This window comes from Talpa europaea (genome assembly GCF_964194135.1).
Source record: "Talpa europaea genome assembly, chromosome: 8".
In the NCBI taxonomy this organism is placed as follows: Eukaryota; Metazoa; Chordata; class Mammalia; order Eulipotyphla; family Talpidae; genus Talpa; species Talpa europaea.
This window is the reverse complement of record NC_140075.1, coordinates 24,706,799-24,732,478: the sequence shown is the minus strand read 5'-3', so window position 1 is coordinate 24,732,478 and position 25,680 is coordinate 24,706,799. Positions and strand designations below refer to the sequence as shown.

Genomic DNA, 25,680 nt, shown 5'->3' with positions numbered 1-25,680 from the left:
GGATTTTCTCAAAGCTCCAATCCACAAGGACAAATGCAAATCCCAGGATCAGGATTATGCAGAGCACACAAGCTAAGGGTCAAAGCACAGGGAGCCCCAGGAAGCGCACATTAGTAAAATTCCCTTGGCATCAGCAACACTAGTAGGTGTGACTGAGCTGACGTGTGTAAGGGTGAGATTATCTCTCCCTCGCAGGAATTTAAAGCAACACTTAATTCCGCCTTCTCTAAATCCCCACCAATAGTGGGGGATCTAGCCTTTCAAATAGTCTTTCATAGGAGAAGCACAAATTAAACTTTAATATTGCTTTCCTCTAATAAGGAAGCCTGTGAACTTAAAACCATAATCAAGACTCTTTAGAGGAATAAACTTGAAAAAGCTAAAAAGCCCATGAGGACACCAGCTCTAGTTTGCTGAAAGGAAAATACTGGGATTTTATAGAGGCAACATCGACTTGATTTAAGGAACTTGAAATCCAAAGCCCTCCCCTGAGAGCAGCACACTGCTATTATTATCTCAATTTTGACACAGAGAGAAGAGAAAAAAAAAATTGTCTGGAGTGTGATATGCCCTAAAGGTGGCTCTGAACAGTCTATCTCAGAGACAGCCTGAAAAAATGAGAAAGACAGGGCGAGGGTCCTGGGAACCAGAGGGTCCCCCCAAAGGGGTTGTCACAAGTCATCATAAGATAAACCATCCACAAAAATCCCCACAGCTTATCTTCAGGTTTTACCCACAGAAATTGTGGTTAGACAAAAGGAGTGATAGAACTATGACCACATGACAGAACAGCTCCATCTCCCCAAACTTCCCCCCACATCTGCCTTCCAGGGCTTCTTTCACTTATCACTGTGCTTTCATAGCAGACCCATCCTTGTGAATAACCGTGGCTCATCCCTTTCACTGCTAAGTCACAGTTCACTGAATGGATATACCACAGTTTGAGCATTTCACCCTTTCATGAATCATTGTTTCCAGCTTCTGGCAATTATGAAACAGACACTATAACTGTTCAAGTACATAGTTTCCAATTCTTTACCTAAGAGTAGGGCTGCTAGGTCAGCTAATAAGCTTATGCTCAACTTAATAAAAAGAAAAAAAACACCTGCCAAGGGACCTCCCTGGTGGCACAGGGGTTAAAGTCTCAGCACTATGAAGCTATTGCCAGCCACTGCAGCATGAGTTTGATTCCCAGCCAGAAATCTAACCAACATGGCGCAGCAGACCTCACCTGTCTCGCCCGCTGCTCCCCTCAGCAGTGTATTTCAGTAGATCCGCCTGTTCGGCTCCCCACTCTCTCTCTGGTAAATCCCCTCACACACAAACACACACACACACACACACACACACACACACACACCTCTGGCCTACATCCCAGTTCTTGAATGCATAAATAAAATAAATCTTAAAAAATAAAACCTGCCAAGATTTAGTATTGAGGATTTTTTTTAATATATATATTTTTACATCATTTTTCATTTTTGTACAATGTATGCATTTTCATCTTGGCTATATTCCCCATACAATTCCCACCCCCATTATTTTGACCCTAATCCCTCTACCCCTCCCCACCCCGGCCCAGTGTGTCTCTGTTTTATAGTTGCTTGTTGATTTTGATTTTTACTTTATTATAATTAGTCTTTTTCCTGGTCCCTTATTTAGGTTTTCTAAATTCCTGCTATGACTGAAACCATCCAGTATTTTTCTTTTTCTTTCGGCTTATTTCACTGAGCATGATCCCTTCCAGCTCCATTTTTTTAAGCCATTCTAATAAATGCAGAGTGGCTTCTCACCGTGGGGTTTTTTTGCTGGTTTTTTTTGGGGGGAGGGGTTTGCTTAGAAGAACTTGGGTATAGGTCAGAGGTATGGTGGGTAGGAGCGGGGGTGAGAGGATTCACCAGAGACAGAGTGGGGAGCAGAACAGGTGGATCTACTGAACTACACTGCTGAGGGGAGCAGCAGGAGAGACAGGAGACTGCGCCAAGTGGGTAGCTCCCTGGCCAGGGATGAACTCAGGCCATAGAGGTGACAGCATTGAGACTAAACCCCAAGGCTATCAGGAATACCCCTCACTGTGGTTGTAATTTGGCTTTCCCTAATAACAAATGATGTTGGGCCTCCTGAGCTATGTATCATCAATCTCTTTTGTTGGGTAAATTGTCTATTTAACATTTAACTCTTTCCCCCAGCTTTCTAATGGATTTTTTACTTTTTTACTACTGAGTTCTGAGCATTCTATGTAGTTCTGGACACAAGTCCTTTGTTGGATATGTAATCTGAGACTACCTTCTCCCAGTGGGTGGCATGTCGTGCAGGTTTTAGGTTCACGGCATGACGACACAAAAGATCCAGAGGTCTCCTGTATAACTCGTGGGGATGATCTCTTTATTTTCTCAGCAGTGTCTCCTGGAGCACTTAACTTTCGTGAAGGCCCATTTATCAGTTTTGTTTTGTTTTTTCTTTTATGGATCATGCTTCAGGGGCTAGGTCCAAGAAATTTTTACCTAAGACCACAAATATTTTCTCCTGTGTTTCTGTCTAAAAAAGCAGAGCAATCCTTCTACTCATTCCATTCTATTTAACTCAGGGAATACATTTGTAGTAACTGCTTTAAGGTCTCTGGTAATTCTAATATCTGGGGCATCTTGAGGTTACTATTGTCTTTTGCCTTAAGAACTAGTCACACTTACCATGTTTATTGTGAAATTTTAGATGCAGAATAACATTCTGAATATAAAGTTCTCTAGACTCTGGGTTATATTAAAGACCATTACGAATTTCTTTGTTCCATTTTATAAGGAAGGTTAGGTTCAGAGAGCAGGTCCACCTCCCATGGACCGTGGCTCTAAAGTCCCATCAGTTCTCAAGACCTTTGCTACGTGGGCAGCTCACAGTGCTCCCCAGCTCGGGGCAGGGTCACACCCCATCAGCGAGGCTTCCTTCCAGCTCTCCTTTTTAGTCTTCTCCCAATCCTCCGGCCCAAAGGTGGGGTTTCCCTTGGAATTCGGTCTGCCCATGTTATCCCCCCAAGCAAAAAGCAGAAGAAAGACATAAAAGCTGGCATTCTGCCACACTCTCTGGCCTACAGAGACCCCCTCTCTCTCGATTTCTACAGGCATTTGAGCTGCCAGCACCACCAGTCTGGGTCTCCAAGGGTCTGCCTACCATAATTTAAAAAAAAAAAAAAAGTACTTCTACTCCCCCCAACGCACACCCACACCCACTTCCCAGCTTGCACTCTCCTGGCCAGAAACATGGGCTTTTCTACCTCTGTGCCACTGCTGCAGCTCTGCCGAGGGCCTGCCTTTGGCTCAAGTCCAGAAAACAAAGACAGTGAGAAGTTCACCCTGCTGCCCCCACCCAGCCCCTAATATGGGGTGCTTCTCCAATTTTCACTCCCTTCCCAACCCACCAACTTCTCTGAGTCTTCCAGTTACCTGCCCTGTTTCTAGCTGTTACCAGCAGACACAGCTGCAGGGACTACCATCGCTTGGACCACGTCCTCCCGGCACACAGAGACCACCTGCAGCGCGCCTCTAGACTAGGCCCACCCTGGTAGCTGCCACAGGCCTGGGCAGAGGCAGCCCATTTTTCACCCTCCACTTGATGAGTGCCAGGGCAGAGAAAATCCCATCTCTGATTCTTATAAAACTGATTTCTGGAGCTTATTTTTTGTCCTCCTCTTGGATGTCCTTCCAGCCTTAAAGGTGGAAGGAAAGAAAAACAAAACGGCCTGACCTCTATCTACACCATCCTATTCAGTCCTTCCTCTGAGCGGGTCTCCCACCTCTCCACCCAATCACACAGGCTCAGAGGCAGTTAGGCGGGAGCTGCTCATTGAGAACAGCTGCTCATCAGGTAGGTCCACAAGACTAAGAGCCTCATCTACACACGTGCAGGCTGCTGAGGGCATCAAAAAGAAAGCGTGTCATAAATTCTGACAGATTCTTCTGCCTTGGACAGAAGTATTTGATTTCATTCTAAATCTTATCTTTAATGGTAAAATAGAGGACTCAATCCAGAGAGGAGTGCAGACACATTTAACTTCCTATCACAGATAAACCTCCTGCCTCACTGCTTTCAGCTGGCATACGAAAAGCACCAACCTGCTAACAGAAAGTGAGCGTGAATGCTTCAGGACACAGGAAATAATGCCATGCTAAGACACAAAATCTGTTCTTCACTTGCCTGTATCCTGTCAGGCACTGTTGAATGTGTGTGGATAAGATAAAGTCCCTGTCCTCATGGAGCTTACAATCTCCTGGAGGAGTCAAACAATAAATTAATATATAATGTTTGTATAAATACATAAAACAGTAATTGCAGCTATTAAAAAAAAATGAGTTGTTGTTCAAAAAATGATGAGGGTACGATTTCATACAAAATAGTCAGAAAACAAGAGTAAATAAGGGAGCAAGCCAGGTAAGATCTGGTGTAGGAGGCAGAATGTCCCAGGCAGCACGACACAGGCCCTCAGAACAGCAATCCTGCCACATTCAAGGATCAGAAATAAAGCCAGCATTAAATGAATTTGGAGTGAATTTGGAAGAAAGAGCCAAGTAACAAGGCCTGAGAGGTAATAAGCAGGCGTCAGGTCACGAAGGGCCTCAGCAGGCACAGTAAGGAATTTGGATTTTATTCTAGACGTGATATGAAGACAGACCACAGAGATATGAAAAATGCAAGCTATCTGACCATCTTTCTCACTCTTAATTCCAACCAAAAAAATTTTCAAAATTCGGAGCTCAACCTAACGGTCAAATCTACTCCATACTCATTCAGTCTTAACAGATCAAGAAGTCAACAGTGTCAAATCACATAAAGATTAATAAAGCATAATGAGTCCTTCCCCCAAAATTTATATCTAATACTCAAATGCCAATCATTCCATTTCTTTTCTTGAGAATAAAATTAAAAGACTACATTTAGCTTTTTTGATTTGTATTTTTATAAATACAAAGGACAAAAATCTTCAAATATATACTAAATTCCCAGGTACCCATAACCAACCCAGCTACAACAAATAATAATTTGCTGATCTTGCTTTTATCAATCACCCCCACGCTTTGCTCAAAAACAGACACAGGTATGCACACACTTTCCAATGTGTTTTTTCTGGAATATTTTTAAACCTCCTATCATTTCACCCATACTACTTATTATGTATCTCACTGAATATTTCTTTAAACGTAAATACAATATTATTATCATTATCACAAATAACAATGTGAAGTATAGACTTCAATTACAGGGAAAACTGGGTACAAGATGGGAACTCTGTACTATTCTCTTAATTTGCCTCTAAATCCAAAACTGCTTTAAACAGTCTGAGTCTATTTTTTTAAATATATAACTATATATAAAGTTTTATATATGTATACATATCTCCCTGCAGGATACCCACTGAGACTACAAACCAACAGAAAAAACCAACCTATTTCTCAGAGTTGCTTCAGCTGACACAACTAATCAATTTCTAATCGGCTACAATGGAGACTGACAGTCTTTTACATTTTCTGAACAAGCACCATCGTACTCCACCTTGAGTACGTGAACACGTTAAGAAAATGCTAGATATGACTAACTCTTTAAATAAGTTCACAATTTTAAATAATTGCTATTATGGGGAAAAGATAAGCTGGTGATAAGAATATAACAAACACCAGACAGATTTTAAGTCTGAACAGACGTGTGAACGCTTTATCGCAGGGCCTAAAATAATCCAGAAGCATAAAACAATGGTCCAGATGCAGGCTAAGTTTGGTGTGACAAACTTTATTTAGCTCAGACACTTGGTGTGGGTGGGTGGAGGGGTGCTGGTTATAATGAATATTTTAGGGGAAAAAAACTAATGTTTATTATTGTCTAATGTGTTTTTTACAGAAGAGATTTTTCATTTTCAAAGAGAATAGGTTTAAAAGTGGATAAGCAAGAATGCCCAATGTTTCAAAACAAAATTCTTACACTTTATTAAATATCTCGCTGCTTCTGCCTGTGATAGGGGGAACCACGGCCCGCGGAGGCCTATCCCAACCCCTGAACCTGTGACTATGCTGGGGGATGGTTGCTAATTAGGGTTTATCCAGGTGGGTGCTATGTAACCACAGAAATCCTTGACATGGAAGAGAGGAGCAAGAGAGAAAGGGAAAGACGTGACCACCCAGGTAAATTGAGACACGCTGTTTCTGACTTCAAAGGCAGAGGAAGGGTCCAAAGTCAAGAAACGTGGGCGGCACCTAGAAGCTGGAAATATTCTGCCCTAGAGGGCCCAGAAAAGAGCATATCCTTGCCCACCCCTCAATTTTAGCCAGTGAGAATCATCATGTCGAAACCCCAGAACTATATATGTTTGTGTTGTTTTAAGCCACTACGTTTGCAAGCGATGTGTTACAGCAACAGTAAAAAACGGACACCCTGCCTGAAGATACTACTCTCCTGCTTGAAGCAAGCAGCCTTTTTAAGGCAGGATCAGTGGCATTTTTACAGCGGGTCAATTAAAGGGGGAAAATGTTACTCGTATGTGTGAAGTCAACAAATCAGGCATGAAAATAACCAATATGTCTAAGCGACAGTAAAAGCAGGCTGGGCTATTTATCTCAACAGTCAGGTGAGCTTAGCATTCAAATTCCTCTCAATGTCTCCTTCCACCGCGCTTGAATTCTTTGTATCAGCCACGATAGTTTAAGCAACAGACACTTACATCTCACAATTCCAACCTCGAGGTACCAGCAAGTTCTGTGTCCCCTGAGGAAAGGCTTCCTTGCTGCGGACATCGCAGTCTCTTCACCATGTCCTCACAGGTCAGGCAGAGGGAGGGCGCTGCTGGTTCTCCCTCTTAAAACACACCAGCTCCATCAGCCTAGGGCCCCACCCTCATCACTGGCCCTAACTACAGCCACCTGGGGCTAGCGAGCCAGCATTCAGGAGGGACATGAACATTTAGGTCCAAAAAAAAAGAAAAGGAAATCTCTTTGCCTGGAGAATACTCATTAGAACAGCTACCCTGTCCTATAAGTTACCATAAACACAAAAAGAAAAAAATGGGATAAGAGCTTCCTCTAGCTTCCTGTACAGCAGCATTCTATTAGACAACTTACATGTTTAGTAATGTATGAAAACGTGTGTGACTATAGAGAGGAACAGGACCAACTGTATGCATGTTTACAGCGTGCACCGTCAACTCCAGTGCTGAAAGAGAAAGGTGCCTCCTTAATTTGTTCTTTTAAAACAAATTTGTAAAGACACACCAGCTTTGGGAGCAGAGGTGACAGGTGGCTGTGGCGCCAAAAAGTGACTACCTGTCTACTGCCACTGCAAACTCAGTTTCCACAATCCAGAAAATTACAGAATGTAAACAAAAGTCAATGTAGCAGAAGAGGCTGACAGCCCAAAAGAAAAGAGCAGCTCCCACAGTTTGCTGTTCGTTCCACAAAATGTATTCTGGAGCGGTAAGTCCTCCCTCGACTCTAAGCCACTAATGCTCAGTAATAAATGAAACTATATTGAAATCTCACAAATCCGGTAACACATACTAGATCCAGAGTTTATACTGCAAGTCAGTTTCAGGCAACATTTTCATCTTGAAAAACCTATGTGAAGGATAAAATATGAAATGGCATAATAAATTCACACACTCGCCATAGAGCTTTACCTCAGTCAGACACAATGTCAACACACACACACACACACACACACACACACACACTAACCCCCCTTCATCACCAGGCGTGCTTCCTCTGTGACTTGTTTCTCTGACTCTCCATTATTTCCCCCTACGGGTAAGACTGAGCTTTTTCTTTTTTTAGGGAAATCTTTTTTATTTTACAAACATGTTCACTGTAAGTTTCACTTAAAGAACAGGCCATACATTCACTTGTCAGAAAACCACTTCTAGTCTCTCTGAATTTTGAAATTATTTAATTTACAAACCACATGGTAGGCTTATTTGGCGAAAATGGACTGCTACACTAACACATAATTTCATTCATTTACAAACACACATTGCCATACACAGGAATTTACAAATCTGCATTGCCTGCAGAGTTCCAGTATATTAAAAAGTGGAACAGAGCTTGGCGCCCCTCTGCTATAACCCACTCCTTCCATTACAAGGTAAAGTTTGTTTTTTTGTTTTTTTTTGTTTCTGTTTTTTTGTTTTTTTATAGAGGCATGTTTTATTTATTTGTTTGTTTGTTTGTTTTATTTATACAAGCACTGGGTACAGTCAGAAGCACGGGAGGGTGAAAAAATTCACCAGAGCCAGAGCGGGGAGCAGAGCAGGCAGAAGGACCGAAGTACACTGCTGAGGGGAGCAGCGGGAGGCAGGAGAGGTCTGCGCGCCATGTGGGACCCTCCTCCGGTGGCCGGGGAGCAGCCGGGGATCGAACCGGTGCCACAGAGGCCGCGGACAGCTTTGCAACCCAGCAATCAACCGCTGCGCCACCGGGGAGGTTCCTGTTTGTTTGTTTTTTTAATTGCACTTTTCTAACAAAACAAGAGCAGGAGAAACACAAAAGAGAAGGATGGATGTCTGTCCTTTCTCAGGTTCCCCATTTTGGTTTGAAAAATATTGACAGTGGGGGCCTCCCCGGTGGCGCAGCAGGTTGAGTGCAGTGCTGTGAAGATGTCCACAGCCTCTGCAGCGCAGGTTCGATTCCTGGCCAGCCAGGGAGCTACCTACATGGCGCGGCAGACCTCTCCTGTCGCGCCCGCTGCTCCCCTCAGCAGTGTACTTTGGTCCTTCTGCCTGTTCTGCTCCCTGCTCTGTCTCTGCTGAGTCCTCTCACCCTCCCGCGCCTCTGGCCTGTGCCCCAGTGCTTGTATAAATAAATAAATCTTAAAAAAAAAAAAGTGAAATTATAAAAAAAAAGAAAAATATCAACAATGGGGGCCTCTCCAGTGGCGCAGGGGGTTAGGCACAGCACTGTGAAGCTGTCCACAGCCTTCGCAACGCAGGTTCAATTCCCAGCCAGCCAGGGAGCTACCCCCATGGCGAGGCAGACCTCTCCTGTCTCCCTGCTGCTCCCCTCAGCAGTGTATTTCAGTCAGTCTGCCTGTTCTGCTCCCCACTCTGTCTCTGGTGAATCCTCTCACCCCCCATATCTCTGGCCTGTACCCCAGTTTCTTGTATAAAAATAAATCTTTAAAAAAAAAAAAAAGAAACCCAAGTGTTTTAGAAAAATACATATCAACAGTGCAAGCAGCCACCAATGAAGGAGTAAAGAATCACAACCCCTCTCGAGCTGCTGCCTCCGTGGGGTGGTCACCCGCTCCGCGGGCTCGAGCAGACTCCGCCTCGCGCCGGGGCGGTGGCGGCTCGAGCGGCAGAAGCGCGTCGCTCCCCGAGGGCGCCGCCGGGCCGCGAGCGCCGCCTGCCGTCCGCTGCGGGAACCGCCCGGCCCGCTCCAGCCCGAGCCGCGGGCGCCGCCTGCCGTCTGCTGCGGGAACCGCCCGGCCCGCTCCAGCCCGAGCCGCGGGCGCCGCCTGCCGTCCGCTGCGGGAACCGCCCGGCCCGCTCCAGCCCGAGCCGCGGGCGCCGGGCGCCTGAGTGTCTCTTGGTTGTGGTTGCGGGGCTGAGCAAAGGCTCGGAATTAATACGGCTAATGGAACCCTCATTCAACAGAGGGCTTGATTGTCCTTATTGGATTAGGCCAAAAGGCACGGACACATTTGCTTTTAACTCTACTATTCACTTATTTTTTTTAAAAGATTGATTAATCAGAACTTTAGTCAAAAGAAATGCAGCATCAGAAGCATCACCACTCTACAGTCACTTGTAAAGAATCTGCACTTCCAGAACACATCTGAATCGAAGTTTTTCACTGATTACAAACTAGCAGGATTCTAAAATTGAGTGGTCTCTTAAAGGCTTTAGAAGACAAATGAAATACAAAAGTTCCCAGACTTTCCACTATCCCATCACAGCGTCCCACCTAGAACCCCTTATGTTTAAGGAACTTGAACTCAGGAAATGTCTTTTACAGTTTGGGGGATATTGCTGGGTGAAGACAAACACATGGACTTCTGGATACAGGGCAGAAATCTCAATTTCTAAGCCATTTGATATAAACATTAAGTTCCCATCTCCACATTTGACTACCCCACCTTTGGCTATTTCAAAGACTAGAAAAGACACATATGGATAAACCAGGAAAGCTTAAGTCAACAGATCTAAAAGAAAATCTATAATTCCACACAGCCTAAGCAAGCTATATTAGCAAAGAAAGATTTACATGCTTGATAGGAAAACATGAAAAACACAAGCGAGCACTAGTTGCGGAAGGGCCTTTACCATTATGTTAAATTTTACCATTATGTTAAAAATGTAAATATCTCTAAAGTCTAGATTAAAACTTCTTGCCAATTCATCACTACTAATCTAAGAAAAAGTTTTTAAAAAAGCAGACACTAAAAAAAAAAATAAGCAGACACTAAAATTTTGTATGGAATCTAACATTTCAAATATAATTTTAAAAATACATACTGTATAATCAAAGAACTTTCCAAAAACCTAGCTATTTGACAAAAAAATGGCAGTGTAGACAAAATAAGAATCGAGATTGAAGAACATAAAACAAATGAATTTAAAACAGATAAAAAGAGAACAAAATAGTAAAAAGGAGTACTATAAATATAAGACCTCTGGATATTATAATTCCTGTTTTATTCTCACAGTTTAAAAAATCTGTAGTTTTCATTAACTCAGGCAGTTTAACAGACTTAGAACTAGGAGACTGTAAAATCCAATACGATTTAAAGCTTTTGTGTAAATCTGGCCCTTGGGGGTAGTAAGTTTTTAGTTACTGAGCTTTCAATCACCAAAAGAATACTTAACATAGTGTAGCTAAGGCAAATATGAAACATAAAGGGTTCTCCTTAGTTCCCAAAGCAACACTGCCTAAAGCACATGCTCATTCTAGCTTGCCCCACAAACTTCTAAATTACCACAAGTGCTATTATTCATTCAACATTTATTGAAGTCTTTCTGAAAATCATGGTGCTATTTCACATACAGGCATTCAAGCAGCATATAATTAGTGAAGAAAACATACAAGAGATAATGAACTCTGCTAAAAATGAGGAGTGAAAATAAATGCTATTTTTACAAAGTACAACACTGCTAACTAAGGAACCAGAAGCTGCACAAAGAAAGGTGATATTTGAACGAGGCATGTGAAGATGAGTAAGACTCTGAAAAACGGAATATACCAGAGAGTAAATGGAATATAGCAGAATTTGAATTGCAAACTATAAAAATCAATTCTGGCTAACTTAGAATAGGTAGACTACAATTATTAAAATTTCAGATAGCACACAGATTGATGAGAAATCTATAGAACCAGACTGGGGAGCTGGGAGGAGTCAGGGGAGAGGCAGGAAAGAGGCACCTGAGAACTCAGCCACAGAAACGTGACAGAAATAGACTAGTGAGGGTGCCATGGTAACTGTCATAGTGAATAAGCTCTAATCGTCCTACATCTATATGTCCTTCCTCAAGATTCAAAGCCTAATAAAGGACACTATGGGTCAAGTGGCAAAATCTCCGTAAGATTAGATCATGGTATTTCATCAGTGTTAGTTCCCTGACTGTGATAATTGTACTATGACTATGGAAGAAATTTTCTTGCTTTTACGAAAAACACTCAACTGTCTAGAAGTAAAGGAATATCACATCTACCATTTATTCTGAAAGGCTGAAAAATATGGAAAAAATAGTGTGTTTTGTAGGTGGGAGAGAGAGAAATAGAAGACAAGAGGGACAGGGTCCTAACCCTTCCAAACTAAACTGATCATCTTTCCCACAAAGCCTGTGTCTGCATTTACTACAGAGCATGACACCATTTAATCCCATCAGCTAGAGATAATCTCTATTGTTTTTTTCTTTAAAAATCTTACCACAACATCTTTCCAGTTTTTTTTAAAAGATTTATTTTTTATTTATGTATGCATGCATGCATACATGAACTGGGCTGTAGGCCAGAGGTGTGGGGAGTGAGAGGATTCACCAGAGACAGAGCAGGGGGACAGAACAGGCAGACTGCAGAAATACACCGCTGAGGGGAGCAGCGGGCAAGACAGGGGAGGTCTGCTGCACCATATGGATTAGCAACCTGGCCGGGGATCAAACTCAGACCCCTGTGCCACCAGGGAGGCCCTTTCCAGTTTTATATGGAAAGAATATACCTCAAAACATTAACAGTGTTATTTCTGGGTGGCACTATTACAGGTAATTTTTATTTTCTTTTTGGTATTTTTCTATTATTTAATAGACGTAAAAATTTTAGCCTTAGGAGACAGTTGCATCTCTGATCAAAAGGGAAAAAAAGGTAAACAACTTAATTTGATAATAAAGGAGGCATGTTGGAAGAAGTCATACTTGAAATCAGTTTGGAAGTAAAAAAAAAATCACATAATAGAGACCATGATGTCTCCATATAAGTGGATATAGCCCAGGAGGAAGTAAAAAAGACAAACTGTAAACTAAGTGTCAAAATCATCAGAGAAATGATCAAAACAGCCTCATGAAATGACAAACTATCACATTTAACTAAATAATTAAATTACTAGTTTTTGCCTTCTTACTAAACTTTTCTGGTGTGTGTTCAATCCTAGAGTGACAGCTTCAGAAAACAGTATTAATCAAACATTAAAAAGTAAATTTAATTTTTTTTTAATTTTAGCCTTAGGAGATAGTTACATCTTTTTTTTTTAAGATTTATTTATTTACTTATACAAGTAAATAACTTATACATTTTACTTATACATTTACTTATACATTTATTTATTTACTTATACAGTCAGAAGTGCAGGAGAGTGAGAGAATTCACCAGAACCAGAGCAGGGAACAGAACAGGCAGACAGACGGAGGACACTGCTGAGGGGAGCAGCGGGCGCGGCAAGAGAGGTCTACGGGCCATGTGGGACCCTCACCGGTCTTACATCTCCTTTTGCAAGACCTTTTTCAGTCTTAAGAGAGTTGTGTTTTGGCTCCATGAAAAAAAACTCTTGTTGCACAGAATAAAACTCTGACCTAAATGTAATCATCTCAAGGGGCCACATGTTTTGTCCCAAAGAAAAAAATTTATCTTACAATTAGAAAGAGTGGAAATGAATGCTGGAATGGTGGAGTAAGAGCCCCTGAAAATCCACTCCACTACAAAAGCAAGAACACTGACAAAAATTGTCAAAATCAACTCTCTCAAAGTGAAAGAGTCTTAAACTGAAATTTAAGAACTCTGGAAATTAAGCAAACACTTGCAACATCAAAGGAGCATTTTGTTAAGAAAAACAGGGAGCTTTCCACAAGAACAGCAACTTGCTCCATTCCCATCCTCCTCTCCCCAGCTCTGCAGTAGCTTTGAAAACCACCAGCTCACAGCTATGGAGCCTGTGAAAGCCTACAGCCTTGCAGCCACTATAGAAGGCAGAAGAGTTGCTGAAGGCCCACCCCAGCATGCTGTCACTATTTGACCTACCTGGCAGCCCCATTCTGAGGTCTTGTCTTTGCTTGACTAGACTTAAAGATCACTCAGTGCTATCACTGAGAAGTTTGGCAAAAACAATTACCAGCAAAGGCTTAAACATCACAGCTGCCTAGGTGGGGCTCAAAAGGGGCTGGAAAAAAAAAAGTGTAAGGTAAAACAGGGAATGAGATGCTTAAAAAAGCTTTGTAAAGTTCTAACATATTCCTAAGGATCCAGGTCATGCACCATGGCAAGACTGTGGGCATGGCCGGGAGAGGTCTGAGAAGGACTTAATCTCTTACCTATGGCTCTCTGTGAAGCTCTACACAAGCAAAAAGGAAAAGTTAGCCCACAGATGTACATTTCCTGCCAGAGCATTGAAAACATAACCTAAAAAACACAGAGAGCCCCTCAGCTCTCTGTGAGAGAGAGACTTAAGCTTCTCAGAGACTTAAGCTTCTTCTGAGACTAACCTTTAAGAAAATTTTAGATGAAAAAAAAAGTTGGCGCAGCAGATCTCTCCTGTCTCGCCCGCTGCTCCCCTCAGCAGTGTATTTCGGTAGATCTGCCTGTTCTGTTCCCCGCTCTGTCACTGGTGAATCCTCTCACCCCTCCCCCACCTCTGACCTGTACCCCAGTTCTTGTATGCATAAATATTTTTTTAAAAAGTTAACTTATTCAATAATTATATAAATTCTGAATATTCTATACATATATATCCAAGAACATGTGTGAATAAATGTGTAATTTTGCACTTGACCTGCACGCTCTGACCCTGCATGAGGGAGGGCAGAGTGGCTATAAATATAAGAATTATATTTATATAGTTATCTCATACCATGTTCATGTAATTTCAATCTTTACAAGATTGTGTGAGGTCAAGAAACTAAGATTCAAGAAATGTAAGCAACTTTTCTGAAATTTGGAAGGTAAGATTCTAACCAGTCCATCTGCTAGACCCTAAAACACACATTATTGACCACTGTGTACTCTTTCTCCCTGAGAGAAGGGTGAAGGGAAAAAAAGCTTCAGGCTTTCTGAAAAGGCAGAGTCCAGAAGCTGTAATTTGAGTTTGGGCTTTAAGACTCTCAAGCTCCATCTGGCTGATGCAGTGAGGGGGAGTCCTTTCCGCAACCATGGAGTAGGTGCCTCCAAGCCTGCACGTTTTCTTGCAGATTCACACTAAATTTGAGCATTAGAGTCAGTTTAGTTACTGAAAGAACAGGCCCTGGAGCCAAAATGCCTGGAGAGAATCTAGGCACTGCAATTTGCTGAGTGATAATGGAAAAATCTTTTCACCTCTCCTAACTAAATTTTTTAACTTTGCCAGTTTTCTCATCTCAATCTAAGTGCTCAATAAATGTGTTACTATTATCACTACAAGGAGGGAAAAAAATTTCAAGGTCGGCCGGTAGCCCTTGACTTTCTGTTAATAGCTCATCAAAAAGATAAAGATAAGGGCCTCCCTGGTGGCGCAGCAGTTGAGCGCTGGGTTGCAAAGCTGCCCGCAGCCTCTGCAGCACTGGTTCGATCCCCGGCTGCATCCCTGCTGCTCCCCAGCCACCGGAGGAGGGTCCCACATGGCGCGCAGACCTCTCCTGCCGCCCGCTGCTCCCCTCAGCAGTGTACTTCGGTCCTTCTGCCTGCTCTGCTCCTCGCTCTGGTGAATTCTCTCACCCTCCCGTGCTTCTGACTGTATCCCGGTTCTTGTGTAGATAAATAAATCTTTAAAAAATAAATAAATAACTAAAAAAAAAAGATAAAGATAATATTAAGCAAATTATAGGAGGGGGCATTATTATTATGGTTAAGAATTTTATTCTCAAAATTATTACCTCTCCTGTGAAAGTTCAAACATTACAGTAAGGTGTAAACACTCCACTTGGAAAAGAAGTGATCATTCTTCCCTTCCAAGACCTCCCCCACCCTTGACCCTCACCCCAGCCCCAGAGGTTTGGTCTTGACAGCAAGCTGCCCACACAGATGGCTGGGGCCTCTGCACTCTCCAGGCAGGCTGGGGGCTCTCCCCTCCGTTTGTTGTGTTAGGGACTGCACCAAGTACAACTCACTTCCGGCGGGGATCCAATGAAGTAAGTAGCCTTCTGACAGATGCTCACCCAAGCTCTGCAGGCCTGGGGTTCACACCATCTACAGAGGGACTGATCTAAATACAGAAGACCAGCAGATGCAATGCACTCCACGAAGTTACCTAGAAATATTACATAGCTAGATGTCGTTTTGTTTAGTTTTGTCTTGTTTTTCATTTATAAGCCACAAATATATAGTGGTCTAAAGCAGAAAGTAAAAGATATAAGCAGTGGTTAATTCTGGGGTTAGGCTTCCTTACCAAGCTCAAACTTGACTATTAATCTTACGCTTTCTGATCATTTCAATTAGTCCCTGTTTGGGGCACAAATATGCCGTAACAATCAACCTTGTCCTCCTATTTAATCCTATTTAACAATTCCAAGAATGGAATTGTTAGCAAGCCTAACTATGAGCAGAACTTCACAATCTAAGGGGCCTCGGAGATGACCAACTCACGCCAAAAGGAAGGAATAATCTTTCCCACATCACTTTGCCCAGCTTTGTCAGTAAATATGATGAGAGTGGTCACAACGGTAAAAGTGGTGGCGGTGACAGCTAGGTTTAGGCTTCAAACATTTACATACACTGGACACTTCCAATCACTAAACTGTGAAGTAAGACAATCTTAAAGGAATATAAAAAAGACCATCCACAAAAAGAGATAAAATCCTAAAATTTATGGGCCTCCCCTGGTGGCGCAGCAGTTGAGTGGTGGGCTGCGAAGCTGCCCGCAGCCTCTGCAGTGCCGGTTCGATCCCCGGAGAGGGTCCCATATGGCACGCAGACCTCTCCTGCCGCACCAGCTGCTCCCCTTAGCAGTGTATTTTGTCAGTCTGCCTGTTCTGTTCCCCGTTCCGGCTCTGGTGAATCCTCTCACCCTCCCATGCTTCTGGCTGTACCCAGTGCTTGTATAAATAAATAAATAAATGTTTAAAAAAAAAAAAAACTAAAATTTAATAGAATGGGTAACACTACTAGCATAAATCAAAAAAAAAAAAGGACTCTAAATGACACCATTTTACTCAATTTATTTCAACATAGATGAATAAAACAGAAGCATCTGCTTTCACACAAGTCAACAAGATAAAGGCACTGGTTGTTAAAGGCTGGGGTTCACACCATCTACAGAGGGACTGATCTAAATACAGAAGACCAGCAGATGCAAAGCACTCCACGAAGTTACCTAGAAATATTACATAGCTAGATGTTGTTATGTTTAGTTTTGTCTTGTTTTTCATTTATAAGCCACAAATATGTAGTGGTCTAAAGCAGAAGGTTAAAGATATAAGTGTTAGGCTGTGTGCCTAACACTTCAGTAAATACCAAAGGTACCATCACTGAATTACTAGGGAACATATCCCTGCAGCCAAGGAGTGCCTACTTTATTCTCAGTAGAGCCCTGACTGGGTCACAAAAAAGTGAGAGAGAAACGTAGGGCAGCTTAGGGTAAACGCCAGCTCTGCCATTAGCCGTGACAGCTTAGACACGTCGTTAACTTCTAAAAATGAAGAAAACTCGATGTTATGACAACGACCTGTGATATATACTATGCACAGGATCGGTCTGAGTTTCCTTCATTTCCTGGTAAACCGACCCTAAGATTTTCTTCATATTCCACCCAAATTTTACTTATTTAAGTTTCACAAATTTTGATCCAACTTTGGACTTACGTATGCAACTAATATTATACCACCTGTGATATTTACTCTCTTTAGCTTACCCCACTGTGCCTTTAAAATATTACAAATATTTCAGTAATAACTTTTAGCTCAAAATTTTTTAATATGCACCTGAGAATTCAAAATATACAGGCAATTTTGTACCACAGATGTGATCAGTAGAAGATGACTTTGCCCCATCTCATCCCCGCGCTGAGCTGTGTATTTCCTTCCACGAACGTCTAAATAACACCGATCATATCGCTATTAAAATTTAGGTCTATCTCCCAAACCGTTTATAGGCTGGAAATTGAAAAAGCCAAAGTCAAGGCCTCCTGATTCTGACGGACATATGTAAACAGAAAAGGGTGAGCTATGCACCAGCTTGCGCCGCCCCATATTACAGACCCCCACACGCCGGGGCGGCCGTTCCGCAATCATGTAATATGCGCCTACTGTGTGCCCGGGTGCGACCGTTCAGTAAACCTGTAAGATGCGCCTACTGTGTGTCCGGGCCCTGCTGTTCAGTAAACATGTATTATGCGCTTACTGTGTGCCAGGGGGCACCCGTTCTGTAAACATGTAATATGGGCCTACTGTGTGCCGGGAGGTGGGGGGGCCGGCCGTTCAGTAAACATGTTAAATGGGCCTACTGTGTGCCCGGGAGGCGGCCGTTCAGCAAACATGTAATATGCGCCTACTGTGTGCCCGGGGGCGGCCGTTCAGCGAACATGTAATATGTGCCTACTGTGTGCCCGGGGACGGCCCTTCAGTGAACATGTAATAGGCGCCTACTGTGTGCCCGGCACTGGCAGCACCTGACAAACCAAATTTTTAAAAGACTCTTCTCTCCTGGTAACAGAAACAATGTCCCCCCAAACTGTAAGGCGGCCCAAGTCTGAGCCCCTGGACACCAAGCTCCGGTCCCCACCCCACAAGGGTCACCACAGAGGCCCCCACACCCCCAACTCGCCCCCTAGACTCGCAGCCCGGCCGGGAGCCTCGGCCTAGCCGCTCTGGAGCCCCGAGGCCCGAGGCCCGCACCCCGCCCGCTGGAGGCAGCGCCAGGCGGGGGCGCGGGGGGCTCCCCGCGCGCCCCGCGCAGGCGCCGCGGCCGCCCCGCCTCCCCCGGCCCGACCGCGCCCGCCGCCGCCGCTTACCCGCTCGGGGGCCCCGGCGCCCCGGCCTCCCGGCTCCCGGCGGCCGCCCCGCGGGGCGCCGCCTCCAACTCGGCCGCCGCGGCCGCCGCGAGAGCCCCGCGCGCGGCCCCGCCGGCCGCCTCCGTCCCCGCCGCCGCCTCTCGGCCCCGGCGCCGCGGCGCCCGCCCGCCCGCGCTCCCCGCCGGGCCGCCCCCGGCCGGGCCGCCCGCCCCGCGCGCCGCGCGCCGCCTGCATGTGGCCGGGACGCCGGAAGCGCCGCGACGAGCAGCGCGGGCCGCGGCCCCGAGGCCGGCGCGGGGTGGGCCGGGCGGGAGCGCGGGGCGGGGCGGGGCCGGCAGGTGGGGCGGGGGGGGGGGGTGCGCCGCGGGGAGGCCCGGCCCCGGGCTGGGGGGGCGCCGGCCGCGGGGCGAGCGGAGGCCTGGGGGAGCGCGGTGGGCGCAGTAGGGACTCGGCTTTTGGATGTTTGTTTGTTTGTTTTTAATGGTGTATTTGCCTAAGAAAACAGCTCCAAAATGTATGCCGAAATTGTAGAAGTGGGTGCAGCATGAGTTCGAGCCCCAGCCAGGGAGCTACCCCCATGGCGCGGCAGACCTCTCCTGACTCGCCCGCTGCTCCCCTCAGCGGTGGATTTCAGTCAGGCTGCCTGTTCTGTGCCCGGCGCTGTCGCTAGTGAATCCTCTCACCCCCCCCCCCCCCACACACACACACACACACACACATATCAGTCCTGTACCCCGGTTCTTGTATGCATGAATAAATCTTTTTAAAAAAAATTTTGTAGCAGTGGGGCCTCCCTGGTAGCCTAGGGATTAAGTCTCAACGCTGTCACCGCTGTGGCCTGAGTTCAAGCCCTGGCAAGGGAGATACCCACATGGTGCGGCAGACCTCTCCTGTCTTCCCCGCTGCTCCCCTCAGCAGTGTATTTTAGTAGATTCACCTGTTCTGCCCCCCACTTTGTCTCTGGTGAGTCCTCCCACCCCCTGCACCTCTGGGCTGCACCCCAATTCTTCTATGCAAAAATAATACATATATACATGTGTATGTATAAATATATACATATGTTTTTTTTTTTTTAATTCTTGCAGTGGTTAACTGTGGTGGCCACAAAACTAGGTAATTGTTTTAATCTTCTGAAATTCAAGAATGGGTGTGTATAGCTTTTTAGTTACACTGAACTCAGTGTTCGGGAGGAGGTAGGAAAAAAGTGGGTGTGGGTCTCTGGTCAGAATTGTGGACTCAACAAGCTAACGAGAGCAGAGAGCAGGGGCTCTGAGGTTCTCAAGATAATTTTTGTAGAAATGACTAGCTCATGGAAGGGATCATGCTCAGCGAAATAAGCCAGAAAGAAACAGAAACATACCGGATGGTCTCACTCATAGCAGGAATCTAGAAAACCTAAATAAGGGACCAGGAAAAGACTAATAATAATAAAGTAAAAAAGAAAATCAACGAGTAACTACAAACCGGGGCGGGGTGCGGGGGGAGGGGGTAGGATTATGGTCAAAATCAGAGGGGTGGGAATTGTATGGGGAATATAACCAAGGTGAAAATGCATACATTGTGCAAAAACGAAAAATGATGTAAAAAAATATATATTAAAAAAAAAAAAAAGAAAGAAAGAAATGGCTAGCTCACACTTGGTCCTTCTCCAAAAGCTCTGTGAGGTGGGTGCTGCTGTCATCCTTACCCAGCAGATGAGCAGCCCGCCCTGGTGAGGGGAAAACATGCCTCCTGTGACCCAGCCGGGGAAGGGGGGTAGATCTAGCTCTGCCACAGGCAGTGTCTCACTTATTAACAGAAAGATACTCAGACTAATCCATGCTGTGTGGTTTAATATTTTGTTCCTTTCTGTTGCCAAGGAGTAGTCCAATTTATGGATCCAGTTTGTTCTTTTAGCCAAGGAGAAGGTCATTTGGCTGTGTGGATACAGAGAAGCCATTTTTCACTTTGTATTACAGAACTCTCAAGGGCCAAAACATTCACCATCCTATCAGCATAGCAAAACAAGTGTTTTCTGTCTCAGTTCTTTCTGGCCCTCTCATGTAGTCAACTGTGGTTAATACTAGTCATTGCTGCTGTTCACTGTCAGGCACAGTGCAAGATCCTGAAGATTCTAAACAAAATAAGGTGAAGCCACTGTCCCTGCTCTCAAGTAGCTCACTTGCCATGAGGAAGATAATCCTGTAAACAGAAGGGCAATGAGAGGTTAAACTATGCCTAAAGGAGCCCCCAAAAGGCTCATTAGACCCCTGAGCCAAGATCTGAGGCTGAGTGGGAGCTTGCCTGGTTGATATGGGCATAGGGGAATCTTTGAAGTAGAGGGGACCCCTGAAGGACTGTAAACTGGAAACACAATCTTAATCATAGTAATACAGAGTATTTACTACACCCCAAATGCCCTCCTAAATACTTCTCCTAGACAGAATATTTCATTTAAATCTCACAGTTGTGCCTGTTTTACAGAGGGGTTTGAGGCATATATGCTGGCTAACTTCCCAGGTCATACAACTAGTAAGTAAAGGAATAATGACAACTCAGGGCAGGCAGCCTTCAGAGCCTGAATATACTCAACCACTCCACTCTCAGCAAATTTAATGAGAATATTCCTTAGCAGAAAGTTAGAATTCTGGATAGAACCATTGAGAAACCACCAGAATAGTCAAGGCCTAACTTGAAAGCCAAGGAGGCAAATAATGGGACCAATAGGATGAACTGATAGGGCTGCTGAAGAATTGCTGGGACTTTGTGTCTAATTGTAAGTAGGGGAGTCTGGGTGAGAAGTTTAGGGTAATGATGCTCAGGTTTCTTGTTCAAGCAATCTGGTAGTTTGTACCATCAGTCAAGACAGGGAATACAGGGTTGGGAGAGGGAATTTTAGGGGAGATTGTCAGAATAATCATGTTTGATGCAGTTTGCAGCAACATGGATGGAGCTGGAAGGGATCATGCTCAGCGAAATAAGTCAGAAAGAGAAAGAAAAATACCGGATGGTCTCACTCATAGCAGGAATTTAGAAAACCTAAATAAGAGACCAGGAAAAAGACTAATCAATACAAAGTAAAAATCAACAAGCAACTATAAACCAGAGACACACTAAAGGGGTGGGGGGGAGGGAGGGACAGGGAGAGGAAGGACTAGAGTCAAAATAAGGGAGGGGCGGTGCAATTGTATGGAGAATATAACCATAATGAAAATGCATACATTGTGCAAAGATGAAAAATGATGTAAGGATTATATAAAATAAAATATTTTTTAAAAAGAATAATCATGTTTGTAAACATCATATTCTAAACTTTTCTGTTGCTTCATTGTCCTTTTTTTTAAAGATTTATTTATTTATTTATTTATTTATTTATACAAGCACTGGGTACAGTCAGAAGCATGGGAGGGTGAGAGAATTCACCAGAGCCAGAGTGGGGAACAGAACAGACAGACTGACGAAGTACACTGCTGAGGGGAGCAGTGGGTACAGCAGGAAAGGTCTGCTGCGCCATGTGGGACCCTCGCCGGTGGCCGGGGATCGAACTGGCACTGCAGAGGCTGCAGGCAGCTTTGCAGCCCAGCGCTCAACCGCTGTGCCACCAGGGGAGACCCTGCTTCATTGTCTTAATAAACAATTTTGTCAATAGACAGTAGTATTTCCTCATAGAGTGCATCAATTTTTCTCTCTTCCCCCACTATGCTTCCCTTTTATTTATTACTTCATGACTTCCTCCCTTTCTTTTTTCTCATCTCTATTGGTGAAGTTAAGACTGTCAGCGGCATGCAAGTTACTCATCCCCACGCTAAACTCTCAAAATCCACTCCCGGAGAAACACTAAAGAAAAGGAAGCTGGGAACAGCAACAAGAATTATGACTGTCTTCGCTACACACATCCAGGAGCTAGCAGGGCCTACAGACAGATAGGAAAGGCATTTTTAAGTAATCCGTTAGACAGCCCGCCCTCATCCCCCCTGGTCAGGAACAATACTAGTTTAGCAAACTATCTCTTCCTAATTCTTTGTTCAGTGACACAAAATTTGTAGCTTGAAATGGGCCACTATGGGAATTTGTGCAACACAGAAATTGGCAAATTTTTGCTAAGCAGGGATTTTGGGGAATGAGGGGGAAAAGAGGTGGTTTAATGTTTACCAGCACTCAGCATCTGGGCATCACTGACGTGATTCACCTACTATCTCACACCAGACAACATAAATCAAGTTTCTCGACATTCGCACATTTAGGGCTGGATAATTTTTTACAGGGGTGGTTTGTCCTGTGGATTCAGTGTTTAACAGGATCCCTGGCCACTACCCACCAGTAACTCCCACCCTGACTTGTGGCAACCAAAAACGTCAGGGGGGGACAGCTCCCCGGAGAAGCAAAGCCACCCTGAATGAGAACCACAACTTGATTTACTTATATAAAGAACCCAAAAAAGCCTCCAAAAATGAAGTTGGAAAAAATCAATGGGTTTCAGATTAAGCCAATTTCATTCAGCCATATTAACTCTGCTTGATACTTTCATTTAGTTAAAGACTTTATCAAGAGGCATTGCACCTGGTTTACAGACAGACTTGTTTGTGGATTCTGAGAGCTGACACTTTCTTAACATTTACTTTGTGCCTGGCACCACTTTTCACCACTAGCTCACATTATAATATTCCTATGAGATAAATATTACATCCCTATATTACAGATAAGAAAAGAGAGTCACAAAGGATTTCAATAATTTGCTCAGCGACAGAACTGTGATTCATAGCTAGTCTGGTTTCAGAATAACTGTCTTTAAGTCAACACTGTAGATGATATCAGATATCCCGGGACTATCACTCTCCTCTCCACCACCAAGGTATTTCTTCAATCCTACCAAGAATGTTTAGGACCTGGAGAAATCTGAGGTCCAGCTAATAATTCCAAATTGGAAGACAATACTAGCTGAAGTACCTTCTTTTAACCAGGATGTTGAGTTTACTTTCCTCATTTGATTCTGATCCACATGGAAAAAGTGTCATCGGGCATGAAAATGTCACACAAGTGCCTCCTGCACTGCAAGAAACCAGAAACCTTTTGATTTGATAAATAACAAAGGGAAGGAGGATTTTCTGGTATTGCTTTTGACAGTCCTGATCTTAAACATAGGCCACTGCATGAATAAAAACTTCAGATTTCCCTTAGGTAATGTCCATGAGATACAACACCACAATGCTGAATTACATGGAAATGTGATTACTTTGGAAGAACTGCACTTCTTGCCTATTTTTAAATATATATGACCCAATTAAAAAAAAAAACAAACAAAACACAGCTCTTAAGGCAATAGTTCAATTGTGGACCAGCAACTTGGAATTACCTGAAACATGTTAGAAATGTGAATTCTTGGGCCTCCCTGGTGGCACAGTGGGTTGAGCACAGCACTGTGAAGCTGTCTGCAGCCTCTGCAGCACCAGTTCAGTTCCCCGCTGCCCAGGGAGAAACCCACATGGTGCAGCAGACCTCTCCTGCCTCGCCTGCTGCTCCTCTCAGCAGTGTCTTGGGTCTGTCTGCCTGTTCTGCTCCCTGTTCTGTCTCTGGTGAATTCTCTCACCCTCCTGCACCTCTGACTCTACCCCAGTTCTTGTATAGATAAATTCTTTAAAAAAAAAGAAAAAAGGAAAAGAAAAGAAAAGAAAAGAGAATTCTCAAGCTCACTCCAGAATCAGAAGCTCTTGGAAGAAGGTCTCCAAATCAGTGGTTCAACACCGCCCCCCCCCCACCCCCTGGCAATTATGACCCAAGGGAACCACCCCCTCAAGGCTGTATTTGCATCTTTTAACATCACAAGAAAATCTTTAATTTCTAGTTCCAAGCCCACACACTCTATTTGGTGAAAAAAGATGTTATGACAGAACTAAATAAATAAAAGCAAATATAAATTTAATGGAGGACCTCCCTGGTGGCACAAGGGGTTAAGCACAGCATTGTGAAGCTGTCCGCAGCCTCTGCAGCACGAGTTCAATCCCTGGCCAGGGAGCAACCCACATGGCGCAGCAGATCTCTCCTGACTCGCCAGCTGCTCTCCTCAGCAGTGTATTTCAGTCAGTCTGCCTGTTCAGTTCCCCACTCTGTCTCTGGTGAATCCTCTCACCCCCTGCACCTCTGGCCTGTACCCTAGTTCTTGTATGCATAAATAAATAAATCTTTAAAAATAAATAAATAAATTTAGTGGAGCAAAGGCATCTTCTTGATCCTTCTTCTCTTCATAAGCAGAATGATTTTCAACAGTTTAGTTGTTTTCTAACATTCAGTATGTGAACAGTGCAAACTAGAAAACACTCATAAGTTTTCTCAAAAAGATACTGTTTTATTTACTGCATGTTTTTAACCAGATGCATCCACTATGGAGAGACACTCAGGGGCTACAGGGCATGGGGGGAGGGAGATTTGGCAAGAACCAACCTCTCAGGCCAGGGTTCCCAGCCTGTGTGGGGTGAAGATGAGGACCAGGGCACTGCCAGCAGGTCACACGGTGCCTTGCCCTCTACAGCCGTGGTCAGGGCTGGGGAACTGAAAATGAAGGGAGCATAATAATTAGAATTCAAAACCTGATCCCTTCTCTGCTTCCATCCTCATTCTCAGCTGCTCATCTTGCTTTCTATTTCCCAGAGAGATGGAAACAATTCGGAAAAGAATTTCACCATGACCTTTGCCATAAGTTACAGCTCTATATCTGTACCCACGCACTCGCCCTCCCTGCCTGTAAAGGGGCGTCGACTCCATTGTCGGGCCATTGCCTCTACTGCAGTCCTGACGCTGCTCATCTCCTCACAGACGTCTCTCCCACGATTCCCCCAAATCTCTTCTACCTGTGAGTTTTTGCCTTCTAAAGGATCCTTCACACTGGTAAACAAACATGCTGTATCTCTGCCTCTAAAACAACAACAACAACAACAAAAGTCCTGGCTCCACATCCTAATCCAGATTCTTCTCCATTTCTCTATTTCTTTTAATAGCAAGCTCCTCAGAAGAGCTAGCAACAATGCTATCTCCATTTCTCCTTTCTCTTTTCACTCCAGTCCACCAGGTTTTCGGGCCTCCCACAGCCCCATGGCTTCTCAAGGCTCCCTGAGATCTCCGTGTAACTAAATGCAATCGTCAGGTCTCAGTCCTCATCTTTCTTGTTTTATCAGCTTCACTTCATACTTTCTTGTTGCTGCATCCAGAAGAGCATGCTATCCTGGGGAATTCACAGATGAACATAGACTCCTTATCTTTAAATGGGTTGGAAAGACTTGGACAATATGGTTAAGAATTTCTGGACTTCCAGATTCTCACATAAATCCCTTTGGGGCA

At 44.2% G+C, this 25,680-nt stretch overlaps 1 protein-coding gene across 1 annotated transcript in view; it reads right to left on the bottom strand.

Annotated features, from left to right (window-relative positions):
• AVEN (apoptosis and caspase activation inhibitor) overlaps positions 1 to 18,603 on the bottom strand; it is a gene marked incomplete at its 5' end in the record, with an annotated part of 161,011 nt that extends 142,408 nt beyond the window's left edge. The window contains one exon of the mRNA XM_084239882.1: positions 18,370 to 18,603. Coding sequence (XP_084096008.1) covers positions 18,370 to 18,603 — 234 coding nt within the window. The remainder of the gene's footprint in view (positions 1 to 18,369) is intronic.
• Positions 18,604 to 25,680: the final 7,077 nt, after the last annotated feature.